This window comes from Patella vulgata, chromosome 1 (genome assembly GCF_932274485.2).
Source record: "Patella vulgata chromosome 1, xgPatVulg1.2, whole genome shotgun sequence".
In the NCBI taxonomy this organism is placed as follows: Eukaryota; Metazoa; Mollusca; class Gastropoda; family Patellidae; genus Patella; species Patella vulgata.
Window position 1 is genome coordinate 86980642 of NC_065879.2, and position 19338 is coordinate 86999979.

General features: G+C 37.4%; 1 protein-coding gene across 1 annotated transcript; it reads right to left on the minus strand.

Annotated features, from left to right (window-relative positions):
• Positions 1-245: 245 nt before the first annotated feature.
• Positions 246-13907, minus strand: LOC126807839 (intermembrane lipid transfer protein VPS13B; the record flags this gene model as incomplete). The annotated part of the gene is made up of 8 exons (XM_050532715.2): positions 246-6612; positions 7453-7702; positions 8160-8262; positions 9053-9238; positions 9573-9743; positions 11043-11219; positions 11668-13339; positions 13881-13907. Coding segments are annotated over 8 exons (2823 nt in total), but the record flags the coding sequence as incomplete, so codon positions are not given.
• Positions 13908-19338: the final 5431 nt, after the last annotated feature.

The window sequence follows — 19338 nt, forward strand, 5'->3', positions numbered from 1 at the left end:
CCATTGATAAAAAGAAACCACTAGAAAAAATCCTGATGAACTTTCTCGACCTACGCAGGGATCAACACGGGGATCAACACGGGACCTCCAGGTTACAAGCCAACATATCAATCATTGACTCACTGAGGCTCCTGCCAATAAAAAACCCAATGTTTTCAGTTGGAATAAATGACCTGATGAACAATAGGAGGATATTTCTTCTGGCCTTTCAATCAGGGAAACACAAAAAAAAACAACACCACCAATTGTATGACAGTAATTTTATTGTTTAATTAACCCTCTTATCATATAGACCCGCTTATCAAATTATTAAAGATAATAAGCATATAAACCCCTCTTATCAAAGTTAATAGAAACATTTTTCCTGATACCTTAACCCAATTAAAGGGGATGTATAAAGTTAATTGGCATAAAAATCCCTCTTATCATATTGAATTATTAAAGTTTCCTGATACCATAACCCAATTAAACGGGATGTAAGTCGTGGTTTAGTGATTTTCCAACCACCTGTTAGAGACATATGATTCCTAGCCATACATGCATCATGAAAGGTCACTGGAAAAGTTTCATAATTTTTTTAAATAATGCAAGTAATTAAGAGTGGTTTAATGGTCGAGAGCCAGATATTAAGTAATATATTGAAACAACACGAGGGACGTAGTTTCATTATATTACGCAATGTCTTAAGCTCGAGACCAGTAAACAACTTGAATACAGACACTCGCACGTGCTTTGCAATGAAAAACGTCACTCGGGTTCAATATTACACTTGGCACATTGCCCGTACGATTCTTTGAAACAATGGTACGCTAACATCAAAGGATGAGGTCACATCTGTAATTTAAGTCACCATATCCTTTCCATAAGTATGACAAAAAATCCGAATGTCAATGTTACCGGCCACAAGTAAATTTCAACATTAGCGATTTCCCCTGTTCTCCGTGGGTAGTCTTAACTTTCCGCCAATAAAACAGCCGCGACGTCATTTTAGTCCTTCTGCTCATAGAAATATAGACTAGAATATGAGGAGCAGGACTAAAATTAGGTCACAGCTTTTTTATTAGCAGAAAGTTACGACTACTCACGGAAAACGGCGGAAATTTACCTGTTGAAATTTACCTGTGGCAGGTAACATTGACATTTGGGATCATGGAAAGGATATGTTGACAATTCCTTGCATTATTTAAAAAATTTTGAAGCTTTTCTAGTGATCTCTAATATATTTATTAGATGACAAAATTACAACTGTGAAAAAGTAAGAAAATTCTAAAAAATACACACACATAGATTAAATGACCCTGAATGAGCACCATTCAATAAGTGCTTAGGTCAGTTTCAACAAGGTAGGAAATATTACAGACAAATGTAGAATATATTGTAATTGATAGAAACAAACAAACTTAAAAACAAAATTCATAATAGTTTTAAGACGGTTATTTATACTTTACTTAAAGTTTTATTTACAAAAAAAAAAAGAATTCAAAATAGTTTTAAGATGGTTATTTCTTTATCCAATTCTACTGTGTAAAAAACATTATAAAAGATAACAGTAAGTTTATAACCATTGACTTACAAACATATAACAACATCTTTGATTTGAGTGAATAAATAACATTGTTAATGTTAATTAAATCTCGTGCATTCAGGCTCAAGGTGAGGCTGGGTGTGTGCAGCCGAATTCTCTCTTCCTTCCTTGGAGTGTTTATATATGGTTTCTGTCTACATTTAAAATTTTAGGTTCACAGATTAAACATACATTATGCAAGAGCCTGAAATGTTATCTAAATTATTAATTAGACATTAATTGACTTACCCAGATATTTACTGGATTAGGATGCTATCTGCTGCTTACCGCTCATTCATGATTAAATCAAAAAATGGATAATCGAGACTATGTTTTTTATTGTACCGACTTTAGTAATGATGATAGAGGCTGGGCCCAAAATTCATTCGTTAAATTCTTGGTTTAGAGTGGATCAATTTGACTGAAATTTTCAGCATATTCCCTTTACATTATCTTGTTTTTAACTATTATAGTGAGAACTGCTAGCTCTTTATCTAATCTCCCATAATGTATCTTTAAGCAAATATTGAGATATAACTGATTTGGTATTCCACTGTTGACAGTTTTACTGATTAAACAAATCAACTTTCACTTACTATATTGAAATGAAAATTTAATCAAAAAACACTATTTTCTACCTAAATAAAAGCGGTATAGAACCTTAAGATTAATTCAACTTAGATTTTAATGCCATAGCCTTCGTTATAATAAACAAAAAAGAGGATCAGAAATTTTTTGAAAATATTATTGGAATAATAAATTGGATATAAAGATAAATATTTTATGTTAATAAATTAGTATATTTCATAAAATCAACATTCATAAATTTATTTCTTATAATAATTTCACATATATACAGTATTCTTTCTAACTTATAATCTCTTTTCTTACTTACAAAATAATAATACACACATCTTATATATACTCAATATATCTGGTATACACATTTACACACATTTTTATATGGTCCCAATCTGATTATAATACAAATCTATATTTCATTTCGTTTTTTATACTTTCGATGGCCTACACTACATGAAGATCTGACAAGTTATAGCGATAGGTCACGTCAGGGGTCAAAAGACCGACTTTTGACCTATGATGTCAGACATTTGATTAACCAATCAGCATTGATGTTACTAGTGGATTACCCACAGTTGATTGGTTGACCCCTCATTTCAAGCAGAAAACAAGTTAAATAACAAGTCTTCCAGATCCAAGTGTAGTAAAGACAAGTAAAACAAAATTTTGAACTATAAAAACGAAACGAAATAGGATCTGTGTTTTAACCAGATTGACATGGTCGCATAAAGAGTCAGTATAGACAACTATACAAAACAAGACACTGTGCACCTGATTTGGACTCTTCCGCCATCAAAATATATTCCACCTCTTGCAGTCCGGACCTAGAAGGAGAGAGAAATGGGGTTTAACGTCCACTCAACACAAACTAGGTCATTTCGGGACTAACATATGGTTTAATTTTATTTCAATAATTCGCTTGCGCATTGGGGTCTTTGGCAGTGGGAGGAAACCGGAGGACCCGGGGAAAACCCACGAGGTTGGACAGGCGACCCTACTCCTTGTCACATACAACCGGGGATTCGAAACCACGCCAGTTGACTCAATGACCGGCCTTATGATACAGCACGCACATGCTAACCATTCGACTGTAGATAACATCGACGTATAGGACGTCAATGATAGATAAACTGATACTATCGTCCACATTTGTGTATGCTGTTCAGTCGATCCACAGATTCTCCCGGACGAGCTTCTATTTCTTCTGGAAGTGGCCAATCGAGTTGGCCTCTTGTTATACTATACAAAACGCTTAGATCTATTTGATAAGGCCAACTTCAAGTTTGGTCAAAGCTCACGAGATGTAAACAGGGCTAGCACTAATCCCAACCCAAACCCTGGACCTAACCCTAACATTTACCCTAACCCTAACCTACAATCTAACCAACAATCACGTGTCCTAAATTTATTTACATCTCAATGACCTTGATGAAAATTAAGTTGGCCTTAACAAATAGATCTTGCCATACTAAAGAAGGTAATACTGGTATAAATTAATTAGTAAAATAGTAAATAGTACAACTAAGGCATTCACGTGAGAAGCCCTGAACCCTCCGGCACCCTTTTGACGAATGAAATTCCAGGCTTAGGGATTGACTCGAGATCATCGTAGCATTTTAAAGGGTGCACTACACTAATAAATTTACAAACAGTGCAACATAGGCGCCAGTGAGACAAGCCCCTCAATCTCTTAGCCTAGCCAGGGTGTGCTCAACTGAGAACACATAAAATTCCATGAGTTTTCCAGGAGCTAATTACCAGTTTCCAGGAGTCCCTGTATAGAATTCAACATCATAATGTATTTTTCTTTTTACGCTTAAAGAACATTGTTCAACTGACTCAAGTTCATTTACAGCAACGAACTCGTGAACTTTTGAAGAAACATTCGATTACTACGTTCAATTTTATATTTCAAAATATATAGCGAAAACACAAATGTTAATTTTCCAGGAGTTTCAAGGAGTAATCTTGTTTTTCCAGGATTTTCCAGCACTGGAAATCACATTTTCATTTTTCCAGGATTTCCAATGAGTTTCAAGGAGTGTGCGAACCTTGCTAGCACCCTGTTGACTTGAAGACAGTTGACCCATGAAATACAAGGGTTAGGTTTCAGGTTAAGACCATCACATCAGAGAGGTTTAAATGTACATTACACACCAATGATCCAACCACTATTATTTACAAATATTTCATATGTACAAATATACCATAAAGCAAGAAATAAATGCTATAAAATTTAATAATGCTATACATTTTAAACATACATTATGCAAGAGCTAAATCTGTCTATTGCAGGTCTTTCTTTAGGCCTGAAATGTTATCCAAATTGCCTTTACATTATCTAGTTTTTAACTATTATAGTGAGAACTGCCAACTCGTTATCGAATCTCCCATAATGTATGTTTAATATAATTTAATAATGCTATACATTTTAATAACCCAGGTCACAATAATTTCATCCTCCATTTTGATTCAAACAAGGTCAATTCAAGATGGCATTTAACATACACTTTCAATTAATTTCTCGGTGCTATCTTTTTTTTTCTCTAAGACTGCTAGGCTTTTCCTAAATGATTTTTCATTATATATACTCGAAAATCTTGCTCAAGATGGCATCTAACCTAAACCTTCTGTTTTACATTTGTTGTTGTTTGTATTTCAGAGGAGAGTCAAATAAAGCTCCCCTCAATCAACAAATTGAAAAAATCGCTCTCCTAAAAAAACTCTCCCAGTTTTGATAAGAAGAGTGATTTAAAAATTAAGGAGAGTGATCTGATATTAAGGAGAGTGATTAGTTGTGTGTATGGGAAATGGTTCTGAAGATCAATAACTTCATGTAATGGGGTCATTCCTGGTTTCATAAATGATAATAAACCCCCAATGACTATGTAAAGGAGAGCGATTTTCAGTTTTAAGGGGAGGGGAAAAAAACTCCCCTCGGTCGACATTCAGTTGACTGGTTTTAAAGGAGCTAAATCGCTAACATTTGGGAGCCAGAAATTGACAAAAGTCGGTCGCAACGCATATAATACTGTAATATGAATGTATATAAACTGATTTACATTCAATGGTTTCCGTTTTTACTCCAATTTCAAATCAGTTATGTTCGGCGAAATATGCCAGCAGTCTCAAGCGAGTGCAAATTTCTAGCGTCTGGTTATTCCAGTCTACATCCGCCGTTTGATTTGGTGCAATGTGTCTAGTCTCGTCCCTTGAGTCTCTTGATACAACTGGGGCTGAAGCGCATTATGGTAAAATGTTTATTTTGTCTTAAATATTGGATATCAAAAGCCCATCTTTTTCCGGTAAGATCACAACATGAATGTTGATTTAATTTGACAAATAAATCGTGTTTTCAATGTTGAAGATTTTGGATGATATCGAGACTTAGATACTTTAACTAATAGATTACATCTATTTTTGTTAATATTAAAAAATCATAAATTGAAAAAATATCAAAATAATAAATTATAACTTTTGGCTCTGGAACCATCCTCGGATTATAATATGTTCATCTATTTTTGTTAATTTATAAATAATTCAAATGTCTGGTGAATATGTGTTATTCAGCTCAGGAACCATTCTCAAAGCACAATTCATAAATAACAATAGTAACATATACATTTATATAAAGCCCTAAATATCCACCAAAGATGCTCAGGAACCATTCTCAGAATAGACTGATATATCCATTTATAAAGCCCTAAATATCCACATAGGACACATAAAGATATACTAGTGTATAATAATAATATAGGAATTATCTGTCCATAGCAACCATATTAATGACTTAATACAATGGTGTCTCTAACAATACAATCTCCATAGCAACAATATTAATGACTTAATACACTGGCTTCTAATAATATAATCTCCATAGCAACCATATTAATGATGGTGTCTAACAATACAATCTCCATAGCAACAATATTAATGATATCATACATTGGTGTCTAATAATATAATCTCCATAGCAATGATATTAAAGCACAATACACTGGTGTCTAACAATAATTCAAACAGATAAGTTGTCCAGTCTGATTGAGTGATCGACTTCTGTGGAAGTTTAAGGGTAGTTTATTCCAGGATGTAGATGCATTGACTTTTGAAAGAGCGACCACCAAAATAACTTTAACACACTGAGGAACATCTCGTTTTTTCATATTTACTGTTTATAAATGCAGTTTTTTACGCAACACCAGGTCCAATGTAAAACCCTAATTTCAAAATCATATAATGGAAAACCCCTTTCCTTGTATTCTAAGTTTAACGAGTTTAAACAGCGAGATAAATAAATTACGATATTCTTCATTAACGTGAAAATCATATTGTGGTGCCGTCATGATACTAGCTGTAGTTCCATCTGATTGGCTGTCGGTACCAGGAGTGTCTTCATTGGTTGGTTGAGCAAAAGTAGCAGCCGACGAAACAAAGGCAGCCACACGATCCTTATTAGAGTTACCAGCCTGTAGAGAGAGAGAAAAATGGGGTTTAATGTCCACTTGACTCAAACATGGTTATTTTGGGACTAACATATGGTTCAATTTAATTTCAATAATTTCTTTGCGAATATAGGGCTTTAGGAGGGGGGGGGGGGGGAACCCTACTCCTTGTCATGTACAAGCGGGGAATCGAAACAATGCCACTTGACTCAATGACAGACCTCATGGTTTCACGTGCACACATTAAACCACTAGACCACTCAACTCCCTGAGACAGAGAGAGAAATGGGGTCTTCAGCAGTGGGAGGAAACCGGATTACCCAGAAACACCCACAAGATTAGGCAGGGATCGAAACCATGCCACTTGACTCAATGCTAGACCTTATGATCTTAAGTGCACACATTAGATCACTCGACAACCCAACACCACTTTTTAGAGAAATAGAGTATGCATGAATAGAATGGAATAGAGAGTGAGAGAGAGAGAGAGAGAGAGAGAGAGAGAGAAATGAGTTTTAAGGTCAACTTGACACAAACTAGGTCATTTTGGGACTAACATATGGTTCAATTTTATTTCCATAATTCGTTTGCGCGTAGGGTTCTTTAGCAATGGGAGAATACCAGAGGAGCCGGAGAAAACCCACGAGGTTGGACAGGCGACCCGACTCCTTGCCACGTAGAACCAGGGAATCGAAATCACGTCAGTTGACTCAATGACAGACCTTATGATACAATGCGCACGCTTTAACCATTCGGCCATCCAACCCCACCCCCTTTTTATAGAAAACCATGCGGTACGTTTTGTGTAATAAATGTAAGTCATGAAGCGATTCTCAGGAATTGTATAACAATAATCTTACTTACCTCAACATTGGCTTTGTAGGAGTTGTCTGTCCATAGCAACGATATTAACGTGGGGTCAGACAAATTATCACAACATTCTAATTCTGCTAACGAAAACGCCTGTTGTTGGGCATCTTCGTCATTATTAACAACAAATAGTATATCAGACGTTAAAATTAGCGTGACCATGACCTCTGACCCTGACATGTCAAGGTGACATGCTTCGACAGTCATTAAGAAATTGGTTCTTGGCAGAGTATTGAAGATTTTCCTGTGTGAGAAACAAAAGATGAAGAAAGTAACATTAAAAATATATTATAAACAGTTTGAGACATCACAAGGTTTTTGGCAAAGGGGGGATAACCCAGAAACAAAAAGTCGCAGAACAGGGTTTGTCATCTCTAATGGCAACGATGCTTCACACCAAATTTGAAGTTTCTATCGTGTTTACAAGCCAATAGTTGACGCACCGACGGACAGGGTGACGACATAATACACCCACACTGAAAAGGAGAAGTAAATATTTTCACTGACGAAACGTTGGATAAAACGATGTTTTTTTTGATATTGTATTCTATGAATTATTTCATATAACACTTATATGTGGGCATATAAAAACTGTAGTCTCTATCGTGTTTACAAGCCAATTGTGACAGACCGACAGACAGGGTGACAACATAATACCACCACACTGATAAGTGGGCATATAAAAACGTGTTAAAACTTACATAGGATATTTAATAACAGCGTTACTATAAAACGATTTAGATCTTGATGTAGGTTTAACCAATCTTTGTGGTAATTGTCCTAATCCTGTACCATGTAATAATCCTGTAATATAAATATTATACTCATAGTCACAATTGTACTAATCCTGGCCACAAGTTCATAAAGCATTTTCACACTTAAACTTAAGAAAGAGAGAGATAGAAATAGAGCTGCATCACTGACATGGGGAAACCGCCCTGGAAAATCTTGATTAACTTTCTCGGTCAGCACCGGGATCGAACCCAGTTGTGTTAAACACCAGTACCAGATCTAGGGGGGGCAAAGTGGGACAAATGTCCCGGGCCCCCCCACATTTAGGGGCCCCCCACAATTATGGGTCATACTAATATTTTATCACGGACGGAGCCAACCAGTACCTGGGCTGAGGGGGCGAGGATTGGGGCCCTGAGCAGTAAGGGATATTGGGGGCCCCAGGACTGGTAGGTACATGTACCAACAGATTTTCGGGGGCCCAGGAAATCGCTGTCTAAATTGTCTCAGATGCACTGAAATTAATCCTAATTTTAAAAAAAAAATTCCTGGAGGAAAACACCCCAGGCACTCAAGGGGGCAGAGTACATACTAGTACGATCCACGGTCAGTACGAACAATTTGAACAAACAACAATGGGGCCCCCGGACAGTTGGTATGTCCCGGGCCCCCCCACAAGGTTAATCCGGCACTGTTTAACACCTGCTTTCATTTTTTCATAAACATCACATTTATCTCATCATGTATGATTATGTATAATTAGGAATGTATGATTATCCAGTATCATTCATCGAGGCCTTTGTGTTGACATTTCAAGTATTGTGTCTCTGTTTGCCTTCAATTTCTATTAATTTAAGCCTACCTTGTCCAGTCTGTGAAACAAGCTCAGCAGCACCACCTATAGGTTTGGTTACTATGCCAACCAGACCTTTACCCATACCCGTAACAAGACCAGATGCTACAGCTGATGTAGATGACCGTCTGTCACTCTCACCCTGATTGGTTAAAACACTCTGTAATGGCTGATCTGCTAATCCTGCTACTGCCCCTGTACAAATATAAATTTATTTGGTTATCTAAGACTAACAAATTAATTTCTTTATGCTAACAAAGAGAGAGAGAGATGGGGTTAAACGTCCACTCGACACAAACTAGGTCATTTCGTGACTAACATATGGTTTAATTTTATTTCAATAATTTGCATGCACGTAGGGGTTTCTAGCAGTGGGAGGAAACTGGAAGACCTGGAGAAAACTCACGAGGTTGGACAGGCGACCCTACTCCTTGTCACATACAAGCAGGGAATTGAAAACACATCTCTTGACTCAATGGCCCAACACGAACACATTAATCCTTTAGACCACCCAATCCTCGTAACTTACCTAGGAGACTGATGCCGAATCCAGTAAAACCTTGAACTAGTCCATCTGATACACCTAGAGGTCTGTTTCTACGATTCTCTTCCTGTCGTTGTAAATGACTGGAATCCATGGATAATCTGTCCATGTTTCTAGAAACACTCGATGCTAGATTAGTCACTGATGTTATCATACCTGGAATAAAGAATTTAAATCATAACAGAGTAGAATTATCTCCCCCTTGACAACAAGGAATTTGGTTTTTCATCCATTCAACTACTAAATACACTTTCTTTGTGAATGGTGACCCATCTGGAATAAATAAATTAAATTATAATGGTTTAAAAAGAATAGGAGAATTATGAGAATTATCTCCCCCTTGACAATGAGGAATTTGGTTTTTCATCCATTCAACTACTTTCTTTGTGAATAGTGACCCACCCTCGATTTTAACTCTGAGATGCCAGTTTGATTCGAAACTAGATCAGTGTGACACATCTATTTGTTTCCTAGTACTCATAATGGTACCTATTACAAAACAGCCAAAAACACAAAACAGCAAACTGGCAACATATCTACCATATACCATATTTCGTTACAACACAAGGTACTGTACAATTTTGTGGATACACAATTACTGAGTTTAATACTAAGCGACGTTTCGACAAGGATACTCTCATCTTTATCAAGCAAATGATACAGATATGTGAATAGTACAGGTATGCCAATCATAGAAAATTTAAATTATGTTTAAACCTACATTATGCAAGAGCTAAATCTGTCTATTGCAGGTCTTTCTTTAGGCCTGAAATGTTATCTAAATCATTAATTAGACATTAATTAACTTATCAAGACCATAATCAACTTTACATGGCATCGCTAGCCTGCGACCTTAAGTGGATTGTGAGCCGATTTACTGTAACTCGATTTAACGATTAAATGGATAATCGAGACTATGACCGGAGCTAGGCAGAAATTTCATTCGCTTAGTTCTCAGTTCATAGTGGATCAATTTGAATGAAATTTTCAGCAAACTGCCTTCACGTTATCTAGTTTTTAACTATTATAGTGAGAACTGCCAACTCATTATCGAATCTCCCATAATGTAACTTAAAAAAAAAGACCTATAATGCCGTCCACTTAACACATACTAGGTCATTTCGGGACTAACAAATGGTACAATTTTATATCTTTAATTCGCTAGCGCATAGAGGTCTTTAGCAGTGGGAGGAAACCTGAGAGGAGGACTAGAGTCCTAGTGAAGGGAAATACGCTCGTACCCTTATTCACCATAAATTGCTGACTCATTTGATGAACTTGTAACTTGAACGGGATTTGGACTTTGTGAAGACTTGGTACTAAAGTCAAGGACTTGGGACACCATGTGGGGTTTTCTTGGGACTTGACTCCATGACTAGTTCCCACCTCTTGAACTAGAAGATAGTGTGTATATGTTTCCACGTTTGAAGACGATGATAATGTACATGTACTAACCAGCAGAAACATTTCTTAATAAGGATCCCATTCCATTTGATACACCACTGACAAACGCTCCAGGTCCCCTTGTTAAACCAGCATACGGCATACGAAACAGATCTGCTATACCAATACCAACGCTACGTACTAATCCTGTTGGATTACCCAGTATTTCTAGCGAACCAATCACAATGCCTGTAATATAAAAAGGAAATAGTGTTTAGTATCTTACCCATGAACGTGTGTCATAGTCATAGATTAAAAACAAAATAAGCTTAAGAATAAACTTGGGATTTAACATTCTTTAAAATGATAATTCTTTCGGGACTAACATATGGTTCAATTTTATTTCAATATTTTGCTTTCGCGTAGAGGTCTTTAGCAGTGGGAGAAAACCGGAGGACCCAGAGAAAACCCACGCGGTTGGACAGGCGACCATACTCCTCACCACGTACAACCAGGGAATCGAAACCCTGCCAGTTGACTCAATGACAGACCTTATGATACAGCGCGCTCGTGCTAACCATTCGGCCATCCAACCCCCCAATCTCTAAAAGAAGAGGAGTTGTATATCTTTTAAAGTGACTGTCGATGAAAGTTGACGAGGCTTCAGTGAAAATAAAAAACAGTTTCAGGAACTTACCTGCTCTAAATATGGCTGCTGAGGCATAATGCATCGCTAGGGCTCGAATTAGCTGATAGTTTGTGGTTGATAAATTATTACGCTCAAATCCCCCAAACGATAACGGTGTATGGTCTGCAGCTAAAAACAACTTCAGGGAAGCATGGACACTAAGTAGCATTTTAATTGGTTGGATTGATAAATGCTGAATTCTGATTGGTTGACTTAGACAAGTAGCCGTCTGCTTGATATTTGAATGTAGATACCTCCATGTGATTGGTTCAGGAATGTTTGTGGACAAAATGGTGGGAAGCAGGATTTCTATTTCTTTGAGAATGCGGTAGATATACATATCGTCTATATATACAGATAATGGTTTGACAGAGAGGTCCAGGGATTCCAGCACTGAATGATCTAGACTATCACTCGACAACACAACTTGAAAATTCACAAAACTCGATAATTTACAAATGGCGTGTTTTTCTATCACAGACAAGTTATCAATATCACCACTGGTTGATAAACGTTTCGTTTTTCCCTGGGGAAGGAGAATGACTGGAAAATCAAACTGACCCAACCCGTAGAGTTGATTATCCAGATGCACGTTACCCACACACACAGCCAGACAAAACTTCTTGTCTTGAGAAGAGACTGGGTACGTCCCAATAAATAGATCCTCCATATTTAAATGAATCACTTCTCCAATTGAATCCTGGGAACTTGATTCGTCTAAAACAACCAATGAAAACTGATCTACGTTACAACCAATCATAATATCCGTAGTTACATTAACACTACTTTTTTGGGGTTTCATGATGGGTTTCAATTCCGCCTCAATTTCTGATTCTTTAGGTTTTTTGTCCATTTCACTGACCGTAAATGTAATATTTCCACCCTTTAGCCTACTACGTATTTCACGTGCCGATATTTCTGCCTTGCCGACAGGCTCCAGTTCCACTTCAAAAATACCAGACTTTTTCTTTATTTTTACTTTGAGATCTGCAACTTGCGGTAATTTGATAAAAGTATTCCCAGCAGCCAAATCAACGCCAAGACTCCACGGAGAATGATCTATAACGCCATCTTTTTCACCAAGCAAGGAACTAAAATGAATTCTTGGATATTTACTGCTGTCCATTATCGGATAATTTGAATTTACATTTGGCATTGTGTAATAACTGTTTCCACCAGAAGGAATCATGGGTAATTTTGCAACTAGTTCCGCTTCTTCTTGAACGGTCATCCCGGACAGCGTTATATTCATTAGCGTCTGCCCATAAAACAAAGGAAATGGACAATTGTTACGAAGAAAGCAAACGGGACTATGATCCTCCATTAGCACGAGATAAGTGACGCCATTTTTAGTTTGCGCCGTCAGACAAAATGGCCGCGTGGTATATTCATCTAACGATAGATCAGGAATAGCCACTGTGTGTCGTATGCCATCTTTATTTGCTGCGATCCTGATTGGTATTGACCACTGGCTTGCAGTAGGAGCAGACGCACCAGGGAGGCTATTTTGTTTTATTGAGATATAATGTATATATTGCGTGTAATTGTTTTTCTGCGGTTGTATATCATGCGTGGAATATTGCGACCAGAATAACAAGGGGTGTAAATTGCCGTCTGCGTTGACTGGTGGCTTCTGGGATGGAATGGATTCTTGAGCTGAAACTTCGTCTGGTAGACTGATCTGAAATAAATTAAACAGACAAATAATGACAGTCGGATTTTGATGACGACTAGGCAGTTGTGCCGCTGCTCAGATTCTTTTATTAATGAAGGGAAATAACTCATTTTAACTCAATATACTATACTATACTTGATTACACGTTCCAGAATTGACCTCCCTCAATCCCCGAAATAGTAACAATCGAGTGAAAGGTTGGATAAGAAAATATCTCAACCAATCATGACAGCTGATACATATTCGTTGTGTTTAATTATGTCACGATTCTACTCACACCACCTCCGCTGTCGGTACTGACAGAACTGTGACAGAACTCAATTTCGCGTCGATCGATTGCAATTCTGTCAATTCGGTACGGACTGACTATCAAGCATATAATGTAATAATTTTGTTTTAATAAAGAGAAATAACCTTATTTTGATTTAATGAACTTAAGAAGGCTCCAGACCACTAATTCTTATTAATAAAAGTATTTTTACCTTGGAAGATCCTCAAGGTAATGTAATAAGTTGCGTTTTAATAAAGGGAAATAAGTATTATTTACCTTAGAAGATCCTAATGGTAATGTGACGAGTTGTGTTTTAATAAAGGGAAATAACTCAATGAATTTAAGGCTTCATACCACTCATTCTTAATAATAAAAGTATATTTACCTTAGAAGATCCTAATGGTAATGTAATAAGTTGTTTTAATAAAGGGAAATAACTCAATGAATTTAAGGCTTCAGACCACTAATTCTTAATAATAAAAGTATATTTACCTTAGAAGATCCTAATGGTAATGTGATAAGTTGTGTTTTAATTGGAATGTTGGTAAGATTACTCATACAGAACCCTTCTTTTATACTAATAACTCGCATACCATGATGCAACTCAGATTTTAACGTTAAAAATAACACCTGAAATAACAAATAAACAATGGGGTTTAATGTCCCGAGCTAAAAAAACAGGTACGAGACCAACCTAAAAACTTGCGCCACTGAACCCCAAACCAATGCAGATAGGCCCCACACCGGTGCCAGCCCTCAACACCAACGGCAAATTTCAATGTTAGCAATTTCTGCCATTCTTTGTGAGTAGTCGTAACTTTCCGGCAATAAACAATCTGTGACATCATTTTAGTCCTTCTGAGCAGAAGGACTAAAATGATGTCATGGCTTGTTTAATGCCGGAAAGTTACGACCACTCACGAAGAACGGCAGAAGTCTACCTGTGGCAGGTAACATTGACATTCAGGTTCGTGTCATACTTATGGAAAGGATATGTTGACATAATTCCTTGCATTATTCTACTAACCCCTGCGTTCATAAATAGGGGAGACACATATTCAAATTATCTGCCCTTGATGATTGTGCTATTTTTATCGACGAATACGCTTGATAGCACAATCACTTGCCACTTCCTGTTTTGACTGACATAAAAAACCAGAGCATAGTGGAGTTGAACGGAATGAGATCGCTGGGCATACCGAGGATGTCAAATCGACGACTATGAATGGATCTTCCTAGTCATCCCCATTAAGCACATATATATATGTAAAAGATCTAAATTGAACCGAATCAATAAAAAGATGAATGGGCCCACAGTGGATTAGAATATATACCAACCTGACTAGATAGTATGATAGTTATATGGACTATACCATCTATAAACAATACCCTGCTTAGGTCAATATATATAATTTACTAGACACATCATCTGATGAGGGGGCCCACAGTGGATTAGGACATATACCAACCTGATTAGATAGTATAATAGTTGTATGGACTATACCATCTATAAACAATACCCTGCCTATATCACTACTATATAATTTACTAGACACATCATCTGATGAGGGGGCCCACAGTGGATTAGAACATATACCAACCTGATTAGATAGTATAATAGTTGTATGGACTATACCATCTATAAACAATACCCTGCTTATATCACTACAATATAATTTACTCGACACATCATCTGATGAGGGGGCCCACAGTGGATTAGGACATATACCAACCTGACTAGATAGTATAATAGTTGTATGGACTATACCATCTATAAACAATACCCTGCCTATATCACTACTATATAATTTACTAGACACATCATCTGATGAGGGGGCCCACAGTGGATTAGAACATATACCAACCTGATTAGATAATATAATAGTTGTATGGACTATACCATCTATAAATAATACCCTGCCTATATCACTACTATATAATTTACTGGACATATCATCTGATGATAATGGTATAACATTAGACTTGATAACTTCACCATTATAAATATACCCCAGCACAAACTCTTCTTTCTGAAATTTACAAGCAAACGTTATACAAATCTTGTAATCTTTCATTAAAGGGAGATAACTACACTTAAGCTAAGTGTAGCAACTCTTTTTAATTTGGGGTTTTCTAAATGAAATGAAATGAAATGGAGTTTAACGTTCAAATGTTCTGTTCTGCTCCGAACTGGACTAATGAAGACGGGTATAAGCTAAACAGTGTGCTATGAGGGAAATTTTGCCCTGACAGCGGCACTACGGCCTACTCTTATATCAAACTGTCAAGGGATCTTTTATGTGCATGCCAATGTCTACACAGGACCTACCATCCATACGACTAGACAGCTGTCCTTGTCAGGCCCTCCGTCCTGCATTACTGACAAGGGGGAACATGCCGGAAGATCTGGATAAACTTTCTCGGCCAATGCAGGGATCGTACACCCGATCTCCAGGCTAGCGAGCCAGCGTCTTACCCACTTAGCCACACGACAGTCACAAATATTAGTATAGACAGATATAAATATACCTGTAATTTGGGTAGTGTAAAAGTTTGACTTGGATCAAGTGGATAGGTCTGTGTATTAGCCAGTAACTGTAGTTTTATAGTAGACAGATTAACCAGTAGTATTTCTGGTGCTATATCTATTAGTAGAGTGGAACATCCAGTTATATACTCTGATAGTCGAACATTTAACTCGACAGATGGCTGGATGACATCGCTACCATTGCATGTTGACATCATATAAGGATTTAATTCCCTGTAAAAATAAACAGAAACTGAATAATCATATCATTTTGAGATTAACAGCCATATTATGTTATCACACGCTACACAAATTTTCTGTGGAACAACTATATAGCCAGCCTATTCTTTCTTTAGAAGAGAGAGAGAGAGAAATGGGGTTTAACGTCCACTCGACACAAACTAGGTCATTTCGGGACTAACATATGGTTTAATTTTATTTCAATAATTTACTTGCGCGTAGGGGTCTTTAGCAGTGGAAGGAAACCGGAGGACCCGGAGAAAACCCACGAGGTTGGACAGGCGACCCTACTCCTTGTCACGTACAACTGGGGATTCGAAACCAAGCCAGTTGACTCAATGACAGGCTTTATGATACAGCGTGCACAAGCTAACCATTCGGCCATCCAACCCCCCTCTTTAGAAGGGGGCTAGGGTGGCCAAACATTAACCTCAAGAGTCAAAAATTAACCTCAAGAGTCAAATATTAACCTCAAGAGTCAAATATTAACCTCGAGGAGTCAAATATTAACCTCAAGAGTCAAAAATTAACCCTGGGGGTCAAATATTAACCTCAAGAGTCATATATTAACCTTGGGGGTCAATATTAACCTCAAGAGTCAAATATTAACCTCAAGGGTCAAATATTAACCTCTAGAATCGAACATTAACTCAACAACATCTTTGTAATAAAACCTACCCTGTATTCAGATTTCCATTATCAAAACAATGCGGCCAGGTTATGGAGAGGTCAGAGGTCGATGGAGTGCAAAGGTCATCGATATCCACCTGATCCATTTTAGTAGTTTCTATTTGATCAATCAAACCAGTTGAAATAATTAATGGTGGACTGGATTTCTCCATATCAGCCCTGAAATAAAAGATAGGGTGTCAGGCAATAAAACATATGCCCACAGCAGCTAAATCGTCCAAGGGTTGTCGCATATTTAATTTTTTGTGGGTAACAGAAGCTTTTACAAGACACAGATACTAATTTCATACAGATTGGATGATAACTTTTATCGTTCGAGCATTTACAAGGGGTTCAACAAAGTGAAACATGGGCCATAACAAATCAGATTTGTGCGTAGGTCCTCAAAGGACAAAATGAAGGTTCATCATTAAGGGTTATTTCTTGCTATCTACAAGACCCCATATGCCTGTGATAAGAATAAATGAGATGAAATGAACGTCCTACTGTTCTGTTCCTGACTGGGCTAATGAAGACGGGAATACGCCATACAATGTGCTATGAAGAAAATTTTGCAACGACAGCGGCACTATTGCCTACTCTTATATCAAATTCCAACTGCCAAGGGATCTTTTACGTGCATTCCAATGTATACACAGGACCTCAGTTTTATTCGTAACATCCGAAGGACTAGACAGCTGTCCTTGTTTGGCCCTTCGTCCTGCACCACTGACAAGGGGAAACCACACCAGAAAATCCTGATAAACTTTCCCGGCCAATGCAGGGATCGAAAACGTGACCTCCAGGTTACTCAGCCAGCGTCTTACCCACTTAACCACTGTGGCTCCCCCTTTGTCATGGTAGCGTATCATGGTTAATTGCAGACACAGGGTAGTTGCTCTCTACTGGGGAGATAGAAATTGCTGAACTTGGACCATGGCTAAACACAGCAGGTGTCAGGGCAATCGTTGGCTATCACAGTACTATTTTGATCTGGAGTAGTTGCTCTATATAGAAATTGCATGGTTAACAAGACCGTATAGGAAGAGAGAGGAATGGGGTTTAACATCCACTCGACACAAACTAGATAATTTTGGGACAAACATGGTTCAATTTTATGTCGGAAATTTGTTGCACGTATGGGTCTTTAGCAGTGGGAGGAAACCAGACGACCCGGAGAAAACCAACGAGGTTGGACAGGCCATAAACTATTTAAATTTACATACCCTAATCTAAAGGCTAAAGCATGACTGATGTCGCCTCCTACAGTGTGTAGTTGATATTCTCGTGCTTGACCTATGACCTCTAACTGCTGGTGTTCCTGTAGTTTGGGTGAGGCCATGTCGACAAGAAGGGGTCGAGGTAGGTGAGTTCTTATAACATACAGTGGAGTTAATAAAACCTGAAATTAGGAAAAATACAAAATGAATCACATTTCATTACAACTTGGGTATCATGTAGTTGTGCTGTTTCAGTAGGAGTTTCTGTATTTAATGTTTAATTTCAAACCATTGTTGGAAAACTGTTTAAATCTGTTGAGAGTCATAGAAAACCATTTAGTTTCTACTGTTGTGTAGTTTATAGGGTCTGTTTAGTTTAGATAATTAGTGTTGGGTTTTAACACAAAGTTTTAAAGTCAAATTCTTTCAAATCCCAAGATATTTTTTTACAAAAACTATGAACATTTTTAGTATGATCTCAAATTTTGAAAATATTTCTAATGTATGGTGTTCTACAATCAGATTCTTTCAAATCCTAATTTTATGGTATGTAAATTAATGTTTAATGTCCATTTGACACAAGCTAGGCCATTTCGGGACTAACATGGTAAAATTTTATTTTGATAATAAGCTCGCTACCTACGAGTCTTTAGCAGTAGGAGGAAGCCAGAGGACCTGCAGAAAACCCACGAGGTTAGAGAGACGACTCTACTCCTTGTCACGTACAACCGGTGAATCGAAACCACGCCAGTTGACTCAATGACAGACCTTATGATATGGCGCGACTGTGCTAACCATTCACCCCCCCCCCCAACAGGTTAAGCAGACAATCCTACTTCTTGTCACATACAAGTGTGGGATCGAAATTTGACTGAATGACAGACCTTAAGGTCTAAAGCGTAAACAATAGAAACCACAACCAAAATGGTCACTGACTTATAAGGTTACCCATCCACCCAATTAGAAAATGAAGCTGAACATAATAAAAATGAACTATAATGTAAGGTCACTGACCTAAGGTTACCACTCAGCAAACCTCGGCAGATTCCGTTACTCAACATCTATCCTCGGCTGTATG